The 20,789-nt window shown below is 46.2% G+C and overlaps 1 protein-coding gene across 4 annotated transcripts in view; it reads left to right on the top strand.

Moving 5' to 3' along the window:
- Clic6 (chloride intracellular channel 6) overlaps positions 1-20,789 on the top strand; it is a 39,869-nt gene that overhangs the window by 884 nt on the left and 18,196 nt on the right. The window contains exons 2-3 of one of the 4 annotated variants that reach the window (XM_013504463.1): positions 7-66; positions 97-594. In XM_013504463.1, coding sequence (XP_013359917.1) covers positions 7-66; positions 97-594 — 558 coding nt within the window. Of the gene's footprint in view, positions 1-6; positions 595-20,789 lie in introns of all 4 variants that reach the window. The other 3 variants (XM_013504472.1, XM_013504459.1, XM_013504469.1) reach the window with 3 other exon arrangements.

Raw genomic sequence — 20,789 nt, forward strand, 5'->3', positions numbered from 1 at the left:
GCCCAGGGGCAGGCAGGGGACAGTGTAGATGCCCAGGGGCAGGCAGGGGACAGCGTAGACGCCCAGGGGCCGGGAGGAGACAGCGTGGACGCCCAGGGGCCGGCAGGAGGGACGCGCGGGGTGGAGGATGAGCTCCAGGACCGAGGGGAAGGCGGCCTCCAGCCCCAGCCCGAGGGGAGCTCGGAGCCCGGCCCGGAGGAGCGCGGGGCGGCGGCGGGGGAGAACGCGGCGGCGGAGACTGGGTCCTCGGGGGCAGAGGGGTCGCAGGGCGCAGGCGAGAACGGTGACCCTGGAGGGCCCCGGGAGGAGACCGGGGAGGAGGAAGAAGGGAAGGGAGAGCCGAGCCCCAAGGGACCGAGCGAGGAAGCCGCACCCGGGGGCGAGGAGCAGCCCCCCGACGGCAGCCGCGGAGGGGAGGCGGCCGAGTGCAGTGGGGCTGAGGAGCCCGAGCCCCAGCTCAGCAACCACCTGGCGGAGGAGAGCGGCGCCCAGGGCGGCGGCGAGTCCGCACCAGTGAACGGCCGCAGGGAGGACGGCCAGGCGGCTCAGGAGGGGGACCCGGCGCAGGAGCACGACATCACCCTCTTCGTCAAGGTAAATGTCACCGCCCCCGGGCCTCAGGATACCCCTTCCCATCCTGGGCCTTCTTCCACCCAAGAGAGACTCTCGTAGAGTGACTCCCCCACCCCGCACTAACTGTCACCGGGTGTTTCTGCCTGCTAGAGTGTAGACAGGGTTTCAAGAAGTTTCAGAGCATTTAGGGGATCACTTGACAATTTGGAAGGCAGGAGTTTGGGGTGAGAGTAGTCGGAAGTGCGTCTGTGGGGCCAGCATTCCACTGTCCTTTGTCCTGAAAATCCTAACTGGCCCTACGGGTCTCCAAGTAAACAAAGAATGAATCAAGTGGAAACAACAAAAGCGGCATGCAGAGGGTTTTTGCCAAAGGAAGCTCTAATCCTTGGAGAGAAAAAGAAAATGCGAACAGGTAGGTTTAGTGTGAAAACTGTCCAGAGAGACTCAAATTCCCAAGGTTCAGAGCTAGCCAGTGTATCAGTTCTCCAAAGGCATTCTACATTTTAACTGGTGATGCGCTTTTGGGAGGAAAGTGTGCATGATCCATCACGTTTCTGTTGAACATTTTAACCATTACGTTGGAGCAATGCCGGATACTGGCGACTTGAACATCAGCTGTCTGTGTGACAATATGCTTAACTTCACATGTGTGGTTTGATCTTGTGCACGAGTCTGTAGAAATACAGTAGAGGAAGTTTCCAGTAGACTTTTTTTTTTTGACAAGGGATCAAAAACACATGGACAAATACCGCCTCTCATATCAAGAGCTTTGTTAAAGAAAAAAAAGAAAAAGGAGAAGGAAAAAAAAAAAGCAAGTCCTTTCTGAAGACCTTTGCCTAGACCCAGGGAAGTGAAAATAATAAGGTCAAGAATGTGCACTGCACATTCAAGCATAATCCTTCCAAAATCTTTGCAGGCTTATAGAAGCCAGTTATGGCCTAAATCTCCTTGGCTGAAATGTAGACAAATCCTAATAAGTTAAAAAAATGCTTCCAGAGTAATTACCTTTAGAATTTTAAGAAATGTCTGGGTGGCCAGGGACTTGGGGGAGACACAAAGTAGCTGTTCCCAGCATTTGTATGACCCTGGGACAGTGTACAGTGACCTATTGGGATATCCCCTGAGGGTACCATCCCTTTAGAGGTCCTGGGAAGAACTGGGGTACTTGCTGCTGGGTGGTTCTAGATCTGGTTGGTTGAAGGAATTTCTCATTGCTGTGGTCAAATGGCTTCATGATTTGTGCAAAGGGCTTCGTATGACAGCTGTGAGATGCAGTAACAGCTTCCTAACTCGAATCTCTGCCTTTTGCCTCTGTGCTGGGTCCTCTTCCATCAGGTCCCTGGGAAATAACTAGCAAGGCAGGAAAAAGATCTGGCCATTTTGTTTCTTAGTGAACAATTCTTCTGTTGGTTATTGCAGTTTCAGGTAAACCCACATTTTGGAGCCAGGCACAAGCTCTTTGCTTTGCTGTTCCTGCCTCCTATTTCTCCTGGGCCTTCCCTTGGCATTGCTGCGGGTCCCCACTCTGTATCACCGTGGTACTGCCATGCCAGCCCTAGCCAAATGCTTTCTGTGTCTTAAGAGAACCAGGGAACTGCATTCCTTTCTGCTTTGAGATTTTGCAAGCGCTGCACCACCCTCCTTGCTTGCCCCTGTCCCTGTGTCCCCCTGGTTATCTGCCATGTGTCCACTGTTAAGTGTGGGCTTCAGCCATCCTGGGGATCCTCTGCATGCTTTGTCTCTTACTTGACCTGTGTGAAGTTTATCGTTATATCTCCAGTGTGGACTGCACTGTGGTGAAGGACTGAGTTGTGGTCCGCCGCCTGTATGAGTACAGTGCATGGATCCAGAATATAGATGTTAGAGTCAATAGATCTAAAATCAAATCCTAACTCTGTACTTTCTTGCTGTGTGACCTTGGGCAAGTTACTTAACCTTTCTGTGCCTTTGTTGTCTCGGTGATTAAGCTGGGACAGTCATGGTGCCTACCCTTAAAGTTCCTGTGAGGATTCAAGAACAGATTATATGAAGCACCATGGTGCCTGGCTTAAGTAAGCGTAGTATAAATGCTGGTGCTTATTGCTGCTCCTGTTCAACTCACAAAAGTTTTCATTGATTCTGAACAGCCAGTTCCTTGCCCGTTTCACTGTGCCATTTTTTAAGGAAAAATCCCTCTAGGTACCTAATTACTTCCACTCTCTGGGGATGAGAATGTTAGGAAAAGTTAGAAAAGCTTGTTTTCTCAAATGCTACTTGGCAGTAGTTAGTGTAGTTTGCAGAGCCCAGAGGCATAACATGGCAGCTTGTCCATGTGTTGTACTTGCTGGTTGATTTGGTGCTCGGTTACCAGTATCTTTTTCCTTTAAGGAAATAAATAGGTTTCCAACAATAAGATTGGCTAACTTCTGAGGGTCTCTTTTTTCTTTTGTCTTTTTTTTTGAGACAGGGTCTTCCTATGCAGTTCAGGCTGGCCTTGAGCTCACTTTGTAGCCCAGGCTGGTCTTGAAACAATCCTCCTGCCTCAGCCTCCTGAGGGCTGGGATTACAGGCGTGCACCACCATCCCCAGCTGAGGGTCTCTTAAATGTGCCTCATAGTAAGGCATCTCACTTTCTTCTGAACCTACTGATCATTCTCTTTAAAAACAACAAAACAAAAGCCAAAGACCTTAATGAAACAAAGCAAAAAAAATCTTTATGCTGCTGATCTTTCAAGGTAGTTTTTTTTTTTTTTCTTGGTACCAGAGATTGCATCCAGAACCTTTGCCCTTGGCTACATCTCCAGCCCTTTTTTATTTTGAAAGAGGGTCTTGCTAAGTTGCTAAATTGCCTACTCTAGGTTTGCAGTTGGGGTCTTCCTCCATCAGCTTCCCAGAGTGCTGGGCTTACAGGCTTGCACCATTGGGTACCACTGTGCACCGGGCTCCAAGTTTGTAATATTTGATTTAAAATTCATTCTTAAATTAGGTCAGAGTAGGATTTCTTTGCTAGATTTAGCCTTGCCTAGATTTTTTCTTGGGCTCCATTTTAGGTGGATTCTGTTTTCTACCATGGATGGCTAATGTGGGTTTTGCAAATATGCTAGGGTGAGTGCTTAAGGTAGGTTTTCTGTAATGTAGCTGCAGCATTGAATTCACAATTATTGCTTAAGGTGACCATAGCAATGTGTTTCTAAACATTCCTGGGCTAGGATTTAGCATTTCTTCAATTGTGTTTTGCAGAGCTGTTATTTAACTATAGCACGTACTTACTGCTGAGTTTCATGAGCTTGCACTGATATCACACATGGGTTCTACAAAGAAATAAAACCGAGACCTGATGGAAGAAAGTAAAACTCCAGAGAGACATAGGCCTTGAATAAGCACTGCCAGCCAGAAATGTAAACAAAAAAACCCCATACAAAGCAACAACAACAAAAACAACCAATCAAAAAAACAAAAGACAAAAACATGCCAGTAACTCCTGGTGGACTAGTTGCCTATGGCTTTTAGTAGACCAATAGCTTGTAGCTTCCGGTAGACCAGTAGGCTGCACTCCTGGGCATGTTTGGCCTGGAGGGGGCATACTGAGGCCTGTTTTGTGGGTCCCAGTCTCCGAGGAGTCTGGAAGGGAGATTTTTACTTTCCTAACTCTGTGGGTGGTCCATGTTCTGAAGGGAAGTGAGCAAAGATAACACTTTTGTAACTTTAATTCTCCCACACATCTTATTTTCTGTACATTTTATTTTCTGTAGCTTGTTTTCTGATTATTTTGGAAAACTTGCTTGTAACTTACATAAATGAAATCAGCACATGGTTACTTGAAATAAGTAGACGTCATTTTGGCAGTGGTTTACATACAGACATGGGTGTGTGTGTGTTTGCACGTGGGGGGGTACCGATTTCCCACTTCCACTACATTGAGAGACATATATGTCCTAACCTCTAACCTCCGTGTGTGGGCCCTTAGTTGGTGCTTTTATGGTGATGTTAGGTAGGCGATTTGGTGGAGAGTTGATGGATTTTGGGTAACAGCTAGTGAGAAGTAGAACCTAGACATAGGCCTGTTTCCTTTCTGTCTCTGTCCAGTGTGGGAGTGTCAGGCCCGGTCTTCCTCTGTGGGGCTATGGTGTTGGGGTCTTTTGAGAGCCAGGGTGGTCCTGTCTTGCCTGTGCTCATAGGCTACCACTCCCTGCAGTGCCTCATGGGAGCATTCTGCTTCCTTGACTTCAGCATGAGTCCCTCTTCCTCACATCCAGTGTTCTTTTTGTCCTTGGCTTCACAGGGCCAGCCTTTCTCCTTGAGGTGCACTCTACTCTTCTATCTCTGTGAGCGTTAAAGACACCTTCAGCAATGCTACAGTGGGTGCTGTAAATGTGTACATTTGCTTGTTCATTTCTGATACCGGCACAAAGCCCAGGCTTTGGTCCATGCTAAGGTTTGGGTGGCACATTGCACTGCAGGTCAATCTTCTCACTCTGTCCCCATGTCATACTGCATGTGGGTCACTGTGCTGAAGTCTGAGGGCTCACTGGCTAGAGTCATAGTCCACTTCTGATGCTATAACAAAATACTTGAGGCCTGGGAATTTATAAGGAATTACCATTTTATTTTCTTCATGGTTTTAGAGTTTGGAAAATCTAAGAGTACTTGGACCTATACTTGGCATCTAATGAGGCCTTTCTTGCTGGGCATAACATGACAAGAAAGGCAGCAAGTGTGCTAGCTCCTTCTCTCTTCCCCCCTCCCTCCCTCTCTCTTTAATAAGGCCACTAATGCCATCATAGGGACCCCACCCTCATGGCCTCATCTAATCCTAATAACCTCCCAAAGGCTCCATCTTTGAATGTCGTTAGCTTGTGAATTTGAAGATCAGCTGTCCAGCATGTGAACATTTCCAGGATGCATTCAAACCATAGCAGCAAGCAAGTTCCTTGCCCTCTCCAAGCTTACCGTCTAGCACGAGGATGGATACTGAGGAATGTGAAATGATATGTATACCTAACATCTCCACTGGGCTGGAAGCTGGCATGCCAAAGACCATGTAGGGTTTGGCCATTTTGTTTTCTCAGCCATTATTAGCACAGTGTCCAGTGCATGATAGACAATTACTGTCAGTAGGAAGAAGGAGGCATAAGACAGGAAGAAGGCATGAGTAGGAGTAGGAGGAGGAGCAGCAGGAGGAGGAGGAGAAGTGTATATGAACATGGAGCAGGAGGCCCCAAAGACACAGCACGATACTTGTTATCAGTTTAGCTATATTTAGAAATACATAATTATTTTCCTTTCTGCTCTATAGGGAGTAGGAGCCCTGATTAAGCCGTGGTACAAATTCCTGAAGATTTTCTAAAATGGGCCGGCTGTCATTTGAGCTCCTGTTACGTTCAGCACAATTTTTTTCCCTAAGAAATGAAGTACTGAATGTTCAAATCTCTTAAACTCCTCCTTTTTTGACACTGGTTTTCTTGCTGTTTTTCTGTTTGGTGCTGACTCACCAGCCAGACCCAGTGTCTAGGCACGGACTGGGGAGATGTTTCTGCACAATATGAATAGCTTCTGGATGACACCACCAGGCCCTCTGGAGTCCATTCCCCTCCTGCAGGGAGATGGTATCAAGGCTGCCTTCAGCTGGGCCCTTGTTTGCATTGAGAGACCTGTTGATTCCTTCTCAAACCAACATTTTAATTTGGAGACGTTAGTGCTTTGGTACAAAATCTATTTTACTTAATATTGCTATGAAATTTTCTCAGTCTTGAATTCAAGACTGTGTCTTGATTTTTTTTTTTTTAAATTTGCCCAATACTGTTGCCCCAGCTGGTGTTACCCTGTGGTGTTTCATGTGGGGGAAAATGTCATTACACTGCATTCAGCTGCAATTCATAATGCTATCCAATAACAAGAGAATCTAAATTCAAACTTCTGTTTCTCAGACAAGAAATATGCAACCATTTGCCTGTGTCACCCAGGGCATAGGCTGCCTGTTTGTGTTCTGTCTCCCTCTGTCAACAAAAGATGTCACCTTAGTCTCCAGCATCAGATCTCCTCAGTGTCAGACCATCAACCTCTGAAGTAGGATGAGACAGGGTTTTTTCTCATCTATTTCTCTCTCCTCGGAGGGGAGAACTCCACCTCAGAGAACTGGCAGTAGATTTTCCCTTCCGCATCATTACCCGAGGTGACTTCAATGCACCACACTTCTAGACCTTTCTCAGGCACAGGGAAATGACATGGCAAGTCTGGTTAGACCAGTGGTAAGCAAACTATGACTTGCAGGTCAAATCCAGCCTGCCACCTGTTTCTGTACCCTCACAACATCAGGGTGGTTTTTACAGTTTTAAGTTTAATGCGTGTTGCCATTATTTTCATGGGAATGTGTTGACTGCTGGCACTGAGGTGACTTAGTCTCTTTATCTTAGTAACTTCTTGTAATTGATACATGGGAAAATGAAGCACCGCCTGCGATAACACTCTTGCAATCTTCACCTTTGTTTACTGGAATCTTTCAGTGCTTTGTTGTGCTTTATGTTCTATAACTTCTTAAATCCTGATGGATTACTCATTTTCAGCCTTGAATTTCTTCTTTTCCTTTTAATTAGCAGGTATGCTTTATCAAGCACATCCACATTCAGAATGTAACTCTCTGTTACAGGGTAAGAAGTCCTGTGCATCACAGAGTTTGAACTTTGTGGGGAGTGAGATCATTTCATGCCCACAGTATCCCATCTGAAAATGTTGGTGGATCACTTTGATCTTGGTGTGTGATCTACTGAAGTAAATGTAATACCCACAAATCAAAACCATTATGAAAATATCATCTGTGATGTAGTAATAGCAACATAATGTCTCTAAGGTGGTCTCCTAGCCAAATGTTTATGCATTTGTGCTTCCATCTGCTGAAAGAATTGGCCAGAACTCACAGAGAATGATGAGAAATCTCTTCACAGAGGCCCAGTGAATTGTGGAGGATCAGGAAAGTTATCCATAGCTTGTGTTTGCTAAATAGGAGGAAGAAATGAATACTTAACGATCATAGATAGCTTGAGAAGATCAGTGGGAAGTTTCTGAGGTAGTAGGTCTGTTGAAAAATACAGACTGTTTTGATATATACTGACTCAGCCTAAGAGGATTCCATCTAATTTTATATGTGTATAAGAAATAACTATACTGAAAATATTCTCTAACTGTAAATTTTTACTAGGTTTGTGGACTCTCTCTTCCACTTGCTGATTCTCTCCCTTTCTGTCCTTGTTTGTTCACATAAATTCGAGTCTATTGGTGTGGGGAGAAATAAAAGTTGCTTTTCAGTTTCCCAATTTAACCAATGGTGCTTGGGACCCAGTCTATACTGAAAACAAATATTTATTGATTAGCTGCCAAGCATCAGGCATTGCACTTGGGGCTAGGGTATAACAGTGATGACGATAAAGTTAGCTGCTACTTTTTAGTGCTTCAGACTGGAGAGGGACCTAGAAAGACAAAGCACAAAGAGGTGGAGCACAGACGGTTGGAATGGAACCAGTGGGACTAGCATGCTGGTAGCTGAGCAGTGACCACTGTCAAAAGGTGTGTTCATCAGCTTCCTGTCACTATAACACACTCCTGAGCTAATTGACTTACAGAGAAAAAAGGTTTACTTTGGCTCAGTTTTGGAGGGTCCAGTCCAAGATGAGTTGCCTTCGGGCCTGTGGTGAGGCAGCACATCATAGTGGGAAGCATGTGGCGGAGCAAAGCTGTCTGCCTCATGGTCAGGGAGTGAAAAACAGGGCAGTAAGGGGGTCAGAATCCCTCAGTACTTTTTAAGGGCACACCCATGTGACCTGAAGACCTCCTGTTAGCCTGCAACTCTGAAAGGTTCTACAGTCACCTGGCAGCTCCATGCTGGGGAATAAGCCTTTATTACAAGGGCCCATGGAGGCTATTCAGATCCAAACTATAGCAAGGAGAGATTTGGGCTCTGGGTCCCCTACCTTGAGGATGACCCATTTGTCGCACAATGAATAGATTTACCTATCCTTGTGTACCATGGATGGACACGTGAATAACAGCCATGTAGAAGCATGGCTACCACCCTAGGCAGCAGGATTTAACCCATTTTTTATTATATATTTGCTAGAACAGAAAGCTATCCCCTAACATCCTTCACCTGAACCAACAGTATTTCTCAAATTAAATTGTACTCACAGATGTTGGCTTGTGTCGGGGGACAGTGTTTTAGCTATTCAAATACTGTGGTACAGGAAAAATCATGTTTGTATTTACTGTGTCTGTGACAGGAGACGTGAGTGAGGGATACAGCTGAAGAGCAGAGTGGTGTAGAGGAAGACAGAGCACCATCATTCTAGTACCAAAGTCGAGGCAGGGGGTGGGTGAGCAACGATCTGGATCACCTCCCGTTTCTGTCATCTCTGGTTTTAACAAAGGAGAATGAATACAGTGCCTATCAGATATACATGCATCCCAGGACTCCCTTTTTGTTTCTGAATGTGTGACCTAAGACTCATCCTGGAGAAGAATGATGGTTGGGGTCTCTTTCATATCCTGCCTGTTTCTGCCTTCCACACAATGGGACTCTCTGCTGGAGAAGGTGGCTGGCTGCGGAGGGGTGGAGAAACCCTGGTGCCGTTTACCCAAGGCTTTATGCTTGTATTTTTCTCACCTTCTGGAGGTTTAGGATGCTGCATTCCCCTAGGCAGGAGCTCTTCATGCATCCTGGTAGTGTCCCCAGCAGTACTCTGGTCCCACTCTAGCTGCAGTGGCATGCAGGGGTGTGGAGCCAGAGCAGGGAGGCCATTCTTCCCTTCGTTTGGGCCACACAGTGGCCCTTAGGACAGTGTCCACACAGTGTCTGACACACTGGACACATTATGGGTATCATGTGCTTTGAAGGCTGCACAGAAGAAAGGCGTCATGGGTCTGGAGATCTAGAGACACCGGGTTTTCTCCTTAAATGAGGAAAATTAACACTTTTTGGTGTCTTTGGTGTCAGAGCTCTGGAGGCGACTTCAAAGAACCCTGGGAAGATGGAATCTCTCCCCCAACTTTGTTCATTTTGTTTTAACTCCAGGTCGGATGCCTCTAATTCTGTTCCCATGAATAGACTAGAAGTTTTGGGTTACACTCAGTGGCTTCTTAGTGTCACTTAACTCTTAAAAATTCAATGCCTAAGAAAACTCAGAGGTATTAGCACATCAGATATGGAGGGGAAAATTCTTTGCTAGCTACCATTTAACCAGTGTGTTTTGATTCTTTGAATTGAAATAACAGCAATAAAGATTGCCCTAGTTACTGAGTTTTGGCAAAATAAGTGCTATAGATATGAAGCTCTGCCCATCACTGAATATAAAATAGTGACTCTGATATTGTTAGGCACTGCTAATGTTTTCTTTAACCATTTCAAATGAGGGAAGAACTGGATCTGTAAGTAGATGATTTGAACACTTGGGCACACCTTGGAACCATATAGTCTACTATATTTAAAATGGCAGCACATTGTTTAGAGTGGTTGTCATTAAGAACTGGGTTCTCATTTCCTCCCTCAGAATATGATTTGACCTTTGTGACTCTTGGTAATCAGTAGAATAATGGCATGAGTGATGTTAGACGAATTTTTCTCATGAAAGGACACATAGCTTCACTGACCATCCTGAGGTCACCATGAAGGAAGAGGTCACCTTAGATGCTCCATTCAGTAATCCAGGCTGAGCACAGTCTTCTGGCTATGCCTGCAAGATGCAGGGTGACCTGTGTGAAGCTATCTATCTCATCCTCCTTGCAGGCCATCCACCAGTTGAGTCTAACTGGGTGAGCTTTGTCAGTGCTGCATGAGACAGAAAGATCACTCAGGAAACTTTGATAATTTCTTGACTTGCAAAATTATGAGATATCAGGAAGTGGCATTTTAGGGGGCTAAATTTGGGGTAGCTTGTTACACAGCACTTGGTGACTGGAGCATGTAAGTTTTGTTTCCTCCACATTGGGGAAATCTGGATGGGTAGGAAGAAAGGACCAAGGTGGGAGGCATGGAATGGTTTAAAGCAGTTAGAGGGGACCAAGCGGAGTGAAGGAGTCTCTCTTGTCAGTCCTTTCCCTTCTTGCTGCATTTTTCCCTTTTGAGTCACTATAGGGATTGGAATACTCTGTCATTCAAGAACATAAACCACCGGGGTGTATAACAACAGGCTGCATTATTCAGCAGGCTTTTCAGAACAAGATGTTCCTTTGTTGTAATAATTCCTCGTGAGAATTTTACAAGGAAATAAGCTTTTCATCTCCATGCAAAAGCTTCAGTTGGTTTCATGCCATATTATTAAATCAGGATTAAATTATGCTTGGCATTTTTCAAGCATAATTCATATAGGAGACAACGTGGCAAGGGCCATTTCATTTGTTCCCGTGCTTTATACCACTCGATTCCACCTGCTGTGAACAGTGATCACTAAGCCTTTTGCTAGAGTTTATAGCTGGGAGCTGTGTGGGTCCATAATTAAGCTCTGTGGGTTGACCACTTAATCCAGCTACTAATAAATTAATTGTTATAACAGTTGAAAGGAATAAATGCTATGCACACTTGGGACTATACTGAGGATTAGGAAGTCTTTTGAAAAGTTCAGACCCATGTTTCAGTTTTAAGGTCTACAATATATTCCTTAGGATTTAGGTGCAATGATGAATAAACTTACTTCTAAGTTCTAGGATATGTAGAGTGAGAGACCTGTTTCCTGGTAGATCGTCAGCTCCTCTATGGCCAGGAGCAAGCAAACTGGTAACACAGTTCACCAACGCCGTGAAATAAATGTAGCTCTCCACTTTCAGGGGACAGACACCCTAAGGCAGTGGTTGTATCAACAAAGTCAAAGTCACTGTAGAAAGTGTTATCCACTGTGTGGCCTTTCATTTGTTTCATAAGAAATTACTTTTATTCTTTATTTTCCTGAATTATTCTTTTCTAAAATAGGCATGGCTTCACTTCTAATAGCCTTTTGGTGGAACCCACCATAGCCTTTTCTTTCATCCCTCCTAAGTGTGGCAAGAGAGAGAACTCATCCATTTAACAGATTAACTTGCTGAATCTGCAAGGAGCCTTATTTCTGCCCTGGGATTTTGTTAGTTGTTGCTGTTGGTTGATGCTCCTTCCTCAGTCTCTCAGGGAGAGCTGGAAACAGAATTTAAATTGGAGTATCAAATTCTGAGGGATACAATGCCAAGCTCTCCCCAAAGAGGGCTTCCTGTATTCCATGTCCCTTATGAAGACATCTTTGTCCCTTATGGAAATTGTGAAATTAGTTAGAAACTTAGACAGTAATGACTGGTGCTTTCTGTCAAACTGCTATTGGATTTACCACGTCAGCATCTTGATCACTCTCTTAGGACTTATATGCTTCAGAATTCTTGGTACTTTTGAGGGTTAATCCTGATGGTAACTCACTGATGAATTCATACCTGAATGGGTTAGTAGGAGGTGGTGCCCAGTTAGAGGAGCTTACTCACTGGATTTGTGCCTTTGACGAGTATGTCATTTCTTCAGCACTGTCTCCCTTACCGTGTTTCCTAGCTGCCGGGAGGTGAGCAGCTTTCATTTACCACGTCTTCCTGCCATGATGTTTCTGCCTTGCTGCAGGCCTCAAAGCAGTGCAGCCAGCTGATCATGGACTGAAGCGTCTGAAACCATGAGCTAAACTAAATTTTCTTTTTCAGAGTTGTTTTTTCAGGTATTCACTCACAACAATGAAAAGGTGATGAACACAGTGCCCCTTTCCCTTATAGAAATTGTGAACTTAATTATAAACTTACTATGAATAGATGTTCCTTGTGGAGTTTGCATTTGTTTTACCTTATTTTTTTTTCTTTCCCCTTAAGGTTTATTTATGCTTTAGAGCAATTTGTGTTCCTTAGGACACCCACCTCTCGGTGTTGTGGCTGACTGGGAACTTTTGTAAAAGTTATTCCTTCGACCCTTGGCGGAGAAAACAATCCTCTGTGATACCATAGTTCTGTGGGGAAACCAACCAATACTTAAATTCTACTGACATCATATTTCCCTGGATTTATTTTGTAGATTAGCCACAATATGGACTGGCGCTCTCTGTCAAATGGCTATTGGATTTGTTGAGCATTATTTATTAATACTACACTAAGGGCATTTGAATAAAAATGGAAAGAATTAAAAACTCCTTAAAATTATACACCGTATTCACAAGGAATCATTTTGAAGTGAGTTTAGGTTCTGTATTGCTCCAACACCCAACACTGGAGGTTGGGTTCCAGAATGTTCTCAACACAACAAGGACTCAAAACTAGGTCTGGAGTAGTGAAAAGTGGGTGAAACTCTGGAACCCAACTCTTTTCATCTTGTCCACGGTCACTGTACCTTCAGCCTTGAGGACATGCTCTCGTGTCTAGGATACAGAGCATTTCCATTCACAGTGCCCTGGGGTGCTGATTGGCCACATGTTTTTGGTGATTGATTGACTCATGTTTTCATTCACTGATTCAGTGAGTCTTGAGTATTTGAAATTCCATAAAATAATTATTTTTGTGCAGTTTTGCCTGTTAGGGATATGGGTTCCTAGTCATAGAACCGCCCCCTTTGAAAAGGGGAGTTTGCATGTTTTACTCTTCCACTTGGGCGTGGGGATTCTTTTTGAGACGAGGTCTTACTGGCCTTCAGCTCACTGTGTAGCACAAACTGGCCTCAAACTCTGGGCGATCCTGCTGCCTCAGCCTTGAGAAGGCTGGTATTACAGGCATGTGCCGCCACGCCTGACAGCTGTGGGGATTCTAAGAAGATGGTCTCAGGCTGGGTCAGGGTTAGGATCCTGAAACAGCTGGTTCCTCTCTTCTCTTTTCCCAGGGCTGAGGGTAGGAGGGAGTTACACTGCTTGCCAAAGACAACATGGAGCATAGAAACGACTTCCTTCTAGTAAAGCTCGGTGTTCGCGTTGGCCAGCCAGCTGTGCTTGTCCTTGTTTGGAGAACAGCTGACCCCTTTGGGCCTTGGGCCAGGGGCCTTCCCCTTGCATTGCTCCCGCCAGGCCTGAGTGGGAAATGGGGGAAGGTAAAGCTTCCAGATAAATCTGCAATGTCTGAAATATCCTACAACTCTCTATTTAAATTGCTGACATCTATAGTATGGAACTGTCATTGTCAAAGAACTTCCAAGTTTAGCTAACTAATTATCTGTGATCCAGGAGCCCTTGAACTTGCAATTCTTAGATTTAGTGACCATAAAGAAATGAAAAATGATGTCTAGTTGTTTATAATGGGAATAGTCAGCCCAAATATAGTTCTAGTAAAATTTAGTACATTTCCTAAACTACACACTTTTAAAAAAGTCTGGTTCTGATTTTCCTTTTTTCTTTTTTTTTTAAAGCTTAAAGTAACCTTTTCATATTTTACACATAAAATCATATTTTGCACACCTGGTTGATTCTTTGGTTTCCTCTCACTGAGCAAAGTGACAGCATTTGCACCCAGTGACAGCATTCAAACCAAAATGACATTTGCTTTGAGCCCAATGCCTGTGAAATCTGAGGCTTGGGTTTAGTAAAGCAGGCTTATCTTCACATCTCCATGACCAGGAAAAAAGGAGCCCGGGGGAGAAATCAGCAGGTTGGTATGGCTCTCTTAGACATGAAGCCAAAGGGCAGAATTTACTAAGTGTGTATTTAAATAAAAAATCCCACGCCATTGGACTGTGATGTAGAGTGCGATCCCACAGTGCATTGTCCATTCGCCTGTCTCCTTTACAAGCAGTTCCATCTGTGCTGTTTGTTTGTTTGTTTGCTGCTGAGGAAGTTCTTCCATTAGGCAGGACAACTGCGGGGGAAACTAATTCCCTAACTGACCAGAAATGGCTCTTGTTCTAGTTGCCCTTTAAAAGGAAGCAGAAGTTTTCAAAGAACATGTGATCCAAAAGATTTATGAAGAACTTCCAGTTTGGAAACCAAACTACTTCATCTTCTAGGTTGCTATTTTTCAGTATTGTGTTTTAATATGAGATTGCGCATTTACTTCATAGCTGTGGTGACCAGCTATAGCAATGAGGGTGGTTGCTCAAAACCACCTGAAATGTTTTGGCGCGAGAGCTGACCAACGCATCTTTACGACATGAAGTTTGTGGAGAAGACAGGAGTGCTCACCCGGCCTTGCCCTTTCATCAGACACCTGAGGGAAGGTGTCACTTGTAGAAAGGTGTGAAAAGGTCTCAAAAGTGCACCTTTTGGTTTGTGGATGGGGAGCAGGGGAGATTCTTCCCTCCTGGAAAGGTTAGCGGTCACTGGAGCTGATGGCCTCTTGAAGATTGGCTCTGGAAAGGACACACTCAGCTGGACAGACTGAAGCTTTTTAAAAGATAGCTCTCTGGGATACAGGTCTTTGTGGAAGTCTGGTGGGGGCATTTTTAGACAAGTGGATTCCTTCAGATCTTGCAAATCATACCACACACCTACATATATACATAGAGGCAATCACTTAAAAGTTAACCGGAAGCCTGGGACTTTCTGCCATCTTTTAATACTAAAAGGGAAGCATTCTAAAATTCACAGTGGCCCTAGACCCTGTCTTGTAATAATTACCTTATGAATCCTTGAGATATTTATGATTTTTTTTTTTTTTTTTGGTTTTTCTGCGGTACCAGGAACTGAACTCACGACCTTGCGCTTGCCAGGCAGGCGCTTTTGCCGCTGAGCTAAATCCCCAGCCCCGAGATATTTATGATTTACTGCATGGTTTCTATCTGAGCAAAAAGCCTATGGAGTTCCCAGCTTCCAGCTGCAGAGAACTCTCATATTGGTCATTGAAACCAACCAGCGTGTGTATAAAGTCCTGCACTTTGTTAATAGACAGCTCCAGGCATTTGGCCTCCTTTAGAGTTGTAAAGTTTCCAAAGGGAAATGAAGAGAAAGCAGGTACCCACTTCCACCGCCAGGAAGAAACATGTTCCTGAAGGGGTCTACTGCAGAGCTGGAGAATTCTGAACAACTTGTGAAAGCTGGATTTTAATACTTAGAGATAATTAGGGTTACCTTTCTACCATCTGCTCTGCCCACTGTATGGGGTGACCCTCTCCTTTCACCCCCTGTGGTTCCTCCCAGTACCCCCAGCATCAGTTCTTCAGTGAGGGTGGAGAAATAATTTGTAGAGCTTAAATGATCATTTTCCTAACATGAGCTAGTGTGCACTGTCTAGCTGCTAACTTAAAATTAAGATGCACTTTTCTGTGATATTGGGAATCAAACTAGGGGTATTCAGCCACTAATTACCTCCGCAGCCCTTTTTATTTTCAGACAGAGTCTCGCTAAGTTGCCCAGGATGGCCTCAAATTTGCCATCTTCCTGCCTCAGCCTCCCAAGCGGCTGAGACTGTAAGTGTACACCACCCCACCCAGCAAGATCCACAACACGCAGGCGCCAGCTGTGTTTGGGTTCAGTGTTTATGGTACCTAGGGTAGAATTCTCTGAGGTCCAGGAGGCTTGTCAGGGCTGGGGAGAACGACTTGTCTAGTTTTCCCAGACTTTCTTGTTTTGAGAACTGGAAACCCTATGTAGCAGGAAGCCTCCAGGTCCAGGGTAAACCTCGATGGTTTAGTTCCTTGCCGGGGCTAACAGCTAGTGACATTTTCCATCAGAATTTAATTACAGGTGGACGTGGTGAAGGGGGCGGGGAGTAAATCTGAAAGTGCATCTAATGGCCACTAGGGGGCACTAATGGACTCTTGAAGCGTTCCCACAACTTGACATCTGAAGCCAGGTCTGGGAATATTCTTAAAGAACTAAGATAAAAAAGAGCAAAGTGTCTCAGGTGGAGTCTTCTTGAGGTGCAGGTCTGGGACTTGCCCTGTTAGATTTTTGGCCATATGTACTCTGAGACGAGTCTTGCCAAGTTAAATAATTGGAGGAAGGCTGCCTGGATCCCATTCGAGAGCTCCGTCTGAGGCTTGTTCTCCAGAGTTGGGGCCCCAGCTGTGATGGGGAGGAGTATGCAGGCCCCCCTGTGCTCCAGGTCAAAACAGTTATCGGAGATCGTGAGTCCACACAGGGACCTGGGTCTTGGCTTGACGGGAGTGGGCGGTGCCTGCGGTCATGGCGCAGACTCCTGGCAAATGAGTGAAGAAGCTCTGTGCAGGAAGTTTCTAGACACAGTGCTACCTGCTTCAGGGCTTCTCCGCTGTGTAGCTGATTGCCAGGTGACCTGTTGAACTGCCTTAAAAAGGTTTACAAGTCCCGTATGGGAACTGAGCTATGTGAGTTTTCTCTCGCTGTTGTGACAAACTGCAGCAAACTTGAAGGCTTGAGACAGCTCAAATTCTTGTAATCCCAGCACTGAGAAGGTTGAAGCAGGAAAACTGAGAGTTAAAGATGCACTTGGGCAATTTAGTGAGACCCTGTCTCAAAATAAAAAAACTACAAAGTACCGTAAAAACCAAAGCAAAGCAAAGCAAAGCAAAGCAAAGCAAAGCAAAGCAAAGCAAAACAAACCAAAATAATTCATTATGTTACAGTTCTGTTGGTCAGAACCATGAGGCTTTTAGTGCATCTTGCTGCACTAAAATTAGGGCATCTGCAGGGCTGGTTCCTTTCTGGAGGCTCCCAGGGAGAGTCCACATGCTCACCTGCTGCCGGTGGCTGCCTGCACTCCTTGCCTCCTGACCCCTTCCTCTGTCCTCATAGCCAATAACATTTCATCTCTCTGACCATTCTTCCTGGATGGGACCTAACACCTGCCACCTGCCCCTTCAAGGAGGAGAGGTTTATTTTGCCTCATGAGTTTTAGAGGGTTCAGTCCATGGTCAGCCAGTTCTAAGGCAGGACAGGCACGGTGGAAGACATTCTCCATCTGAACCATACTTCCCTGCCCGGTCAGATCTTTCCTGACTATCGCTGGGAGAAGATCTCACTTTTTTATGCTGTCCACTGTACCAGTAAATAGTCTTAGAGTTTGTTCTCTCACATGTTGTCATTATCATGTCAGGTCATGGCACAGGGTGGGCTTGTTTAGAAGGAGAGTTGCTTGCTATTTTCCTGGGTGCTCTGGGATTGCCCTACTGGCTTTTGCTGGTTCTTTCAGAGCAAGTCTGAAAAGTATTTTTCCTCCCTAATAAATGGCCTTAGCTAGTGCTAGCTGAGTGGTTTCAATGGAAACTACTCAGGGCCTGTGCAGGCATTGGTTTTACCTGCCTTATAAAATTTCTAGACCCAAACTCTGTTAGCCAGAGACATGAATCATGCTACTTGGGGCTGTAACAGCCTGCACTACAGCAGATTCAACAAGTCTCCCTCAGAAGACCCTAGGCCTGCCCGCCCCGTTGGGAGCAGAGGAGGGACAGTCCAGCCAAGTCTGCAGCTTTGCAGGACTCCCCAGTTTCTACAGGTGGATACCAGTCCTGCCTGGTGCCAGGGCAGGGAGTGGGGGCGGTGTCTGTTAATAACCAGGCAGAAGCACTGATTGCGCTCGAGGGGTAGGAACGGAGGTTGCAAAGTCAGCCTCATTGTCACCCTGATTTCTTGCAGATGTTGTCGCACATGGCCACTGAAGTCACCCACTGGGGCTGTCAAATGTCATCTTCCTTCTTCCCCAATGCACAAGGCACACACATTTGACAACCTCAACCCAGGTCCATTTTCTGTCCCTACCACTATGCCTCTGGTGCTTTTTAACCTGTGTCTGTGATCTGTTCTCTTGTGTTTATCCTTAAGATTCTTGCAAGCCATCTCTAGTCCTAAATGCACAGAGATGGGAGAAATGAACCAGCGGAGGCCCACTGCTCGGGCAAGGTCCCTGCGGAGGGAAAGTGGGAAGCCCCTCCCTTCACCCAGGTTGTGACTCGGGGTTGGTTCTAGCTGACTACCTGGGTTTAGCTCCTGCGGTGTAGCCCTGGGCAAGTTTCTGTACCTCGCAGTGTCTTCTCACGCATAAACGGAGATGGTGATAGCACCTACATCTGATAGGGTAGTTATTAGGATTAATTGAGCTTAATATGAGTAAAACGCTTGGACCCGTGAGCAGGACAGAGTAACTGCTATGTATGTGTTAGGCGCTGTCACCATCATTATCATTATCATCATTATTATTCTTTTGCAATGGAGGCTTCTTTTGGTTCATAATCGCATTTGTAAAACAGAGCTGGAACCTTTAGCCTTCTTAAGGCCTCAGGGATATTATTTTGTGAAGATGCATCTAATTACGAATCTTCTTTTTACAAGGAGAGGTGGGAGCTAAATTCCAATGTAACGTGGGTGAATTGATACTGATCTTTCAACCCTAAACTCCCAGAGGAGACACATTTGGGGCACCAAGGCACCCAGCGCTCACCGGCTGCCAATGGCTAGGGGGTGCCTGGAAGGTCTTCCTACTTGGCTTGGACAGAGGTTCAACTGTGTCTTTTTAATCCCAGAAATTGCGTGGAAGATCAAAGCGAAAGCAGGGAGAGCAATTTAGGAACTTAAAAGTGAGGAGGTGCCAGTGTCGGGGCCCCTTGAGGGGCGCTCTTTGGTCTGGTGTCTGGGCACCCTGCGATGGGTGGTTCTGGGAGATGTTGGCCCTCTGAACTCACCACCAATTTCCCCTGCTTCTGGGGTCGAGCTGAGCATGAGCAGCAGGCTTCCCTGCAGGTGGCCGGACAGCTGGGATGGGCGACACTGTCCCTAGCTGACAGCCAGCTCTGTGTAGATCAGGGGTCCCTCCTCTTCCTGCACCTCCGTGGGCCTTCTCCCTGTTTGTCCCTCCCAGGAGCTGACCGGCCCTCAGCTGGGGTGTCACCGGCACTGCTGTGTGGTCTGAGCCACTCACCTGTGCTGAGGTTCCGGTGGAGGCGAGCAGAGCGCATGTGCCGGTGCTGGTGGGAGGCACTGCAGAAGGCTGACGTGGTGCTGCCTCAAAGGACGGTCACCAACAGGAAACTTCTGCAGAGCAGCTGGGTGCTACACCAGGCAGAACCAGTGCTGTTGTCAGCAAGGACTCAGAAAGGGAAAGAGAACAGGTCACAGAAAGACGTAAAGGGAGGACAGTGTACTACATGGTAGCAGGTAGACGGGGGGGCGGGGAGTTAGGACGGTGACATGGCCCCAAAAGAATGTTGCAGTTGGCCCCAAAAAGGACAGCATGCAGGAGAGACACTGGCTTGATGGGCAGGTATAGGATATAGGAAGGCGGGGGAGGGGGCCAAGGAGAGAGGAGAGAGGGATGGAGGAGGGAGAAGGTAGGAAGGGAGGAGGAAAGTAGGAAAGAGGAAGGGAAGGAGATAAGAGAAGAAAGGAGGTGGGGGAGAAGGCGGAAGAGGAGGAGGAATGCATCCAGGTACCAAGTATCCCTATGTTCTGTGTGTCTCAAGGGTAACATCTCTAAGCGGCAGGTACTGTGAGCCGTGCATTATACACGGGGAGGGAGAGGCCCTGGGGGCCAGGTAACCTGCCCAAGTCACACTGCCTGGGAGCAATGGATTCCAGGGCGACTTAGATAACCTGCCAGCAGGGTGAGCTAGGAGAAATGGTGTCTTATGGGATGAACCCTTCCTGGGCTCAGAGGGATTGGAGATCCCATGCAGACAGAGAGCTGTGTGCAGCTTGCCCTGGTGAGGGCCGCTGTGGGCCCTCGAGCCTGGACAAGAGTGGTTTCAAAGGCACTGTGCTGTGCTGTGCTAGGGAAGCCCTGATGTCCAGGAAAAGGGCTGGGCAGAGTTCCCTCCTGAGCCCCTGAGGCTGCCTCCAGTGTGGGAGAGCAAGACAGAAATGTGTTCAGCTGTGTGCATCTGCACGCAGGTTAACATATCTCTGGGCCTCACTTTCCTCATCTGTGAAATGGGAAGAATAACAAGACATATCTTATAAGATTTTGAGGAGATTGAATCTGGTAACACCCACCCATTATTTAGTACCACACTGAAATCAGAGCAGGTGGTCAATGAGTGCAGTGATCAGCTTGAAAGTTTCGCCTCAGAACTTGATTCTTTCTGAAGGCCGTGTCCTTCAAAACCAATCTCATTCTCATGTTAAGCCACTGTCTTGATGGGGTTTGGTGGCTCTCTCCTCTCACTCCTGGGAAATCGCTCTCTCTCAGGGGGAGGTAGACCAAAGATACCTGTCCCCTGTCAGGCGCCCTCCGTGCCGACTCCAGAAGCCAGGAAGGACACCGGCCTTTTTCTTGTTATGGGAGAGATCTGGGTGCCGTGTCTTCCCTTGTGCTGGTCAGCCTGTGGTGGTCAAGTCCTCCAGATGTTCTCTCCCCTCACTTTCGCCGAGAGGTCT

The sequence above is a fragment of the Chinchilla lanigera genome, unplaced genomic scaffold, assembly GCF_000276665.1.
Source record: "Chinchilla lanigera isolate Chin_1 unplaced genomic scaffold, ChiLan1.0 scaffold00006, whole genome shotgun sequence".
Classification (NCBI taxonomy): Eukaryota; Metazoa; Chordata; class Mammalia; order Rodentia; family Chinchillidae; genus Chinchilla; species Chinchilla lanigera.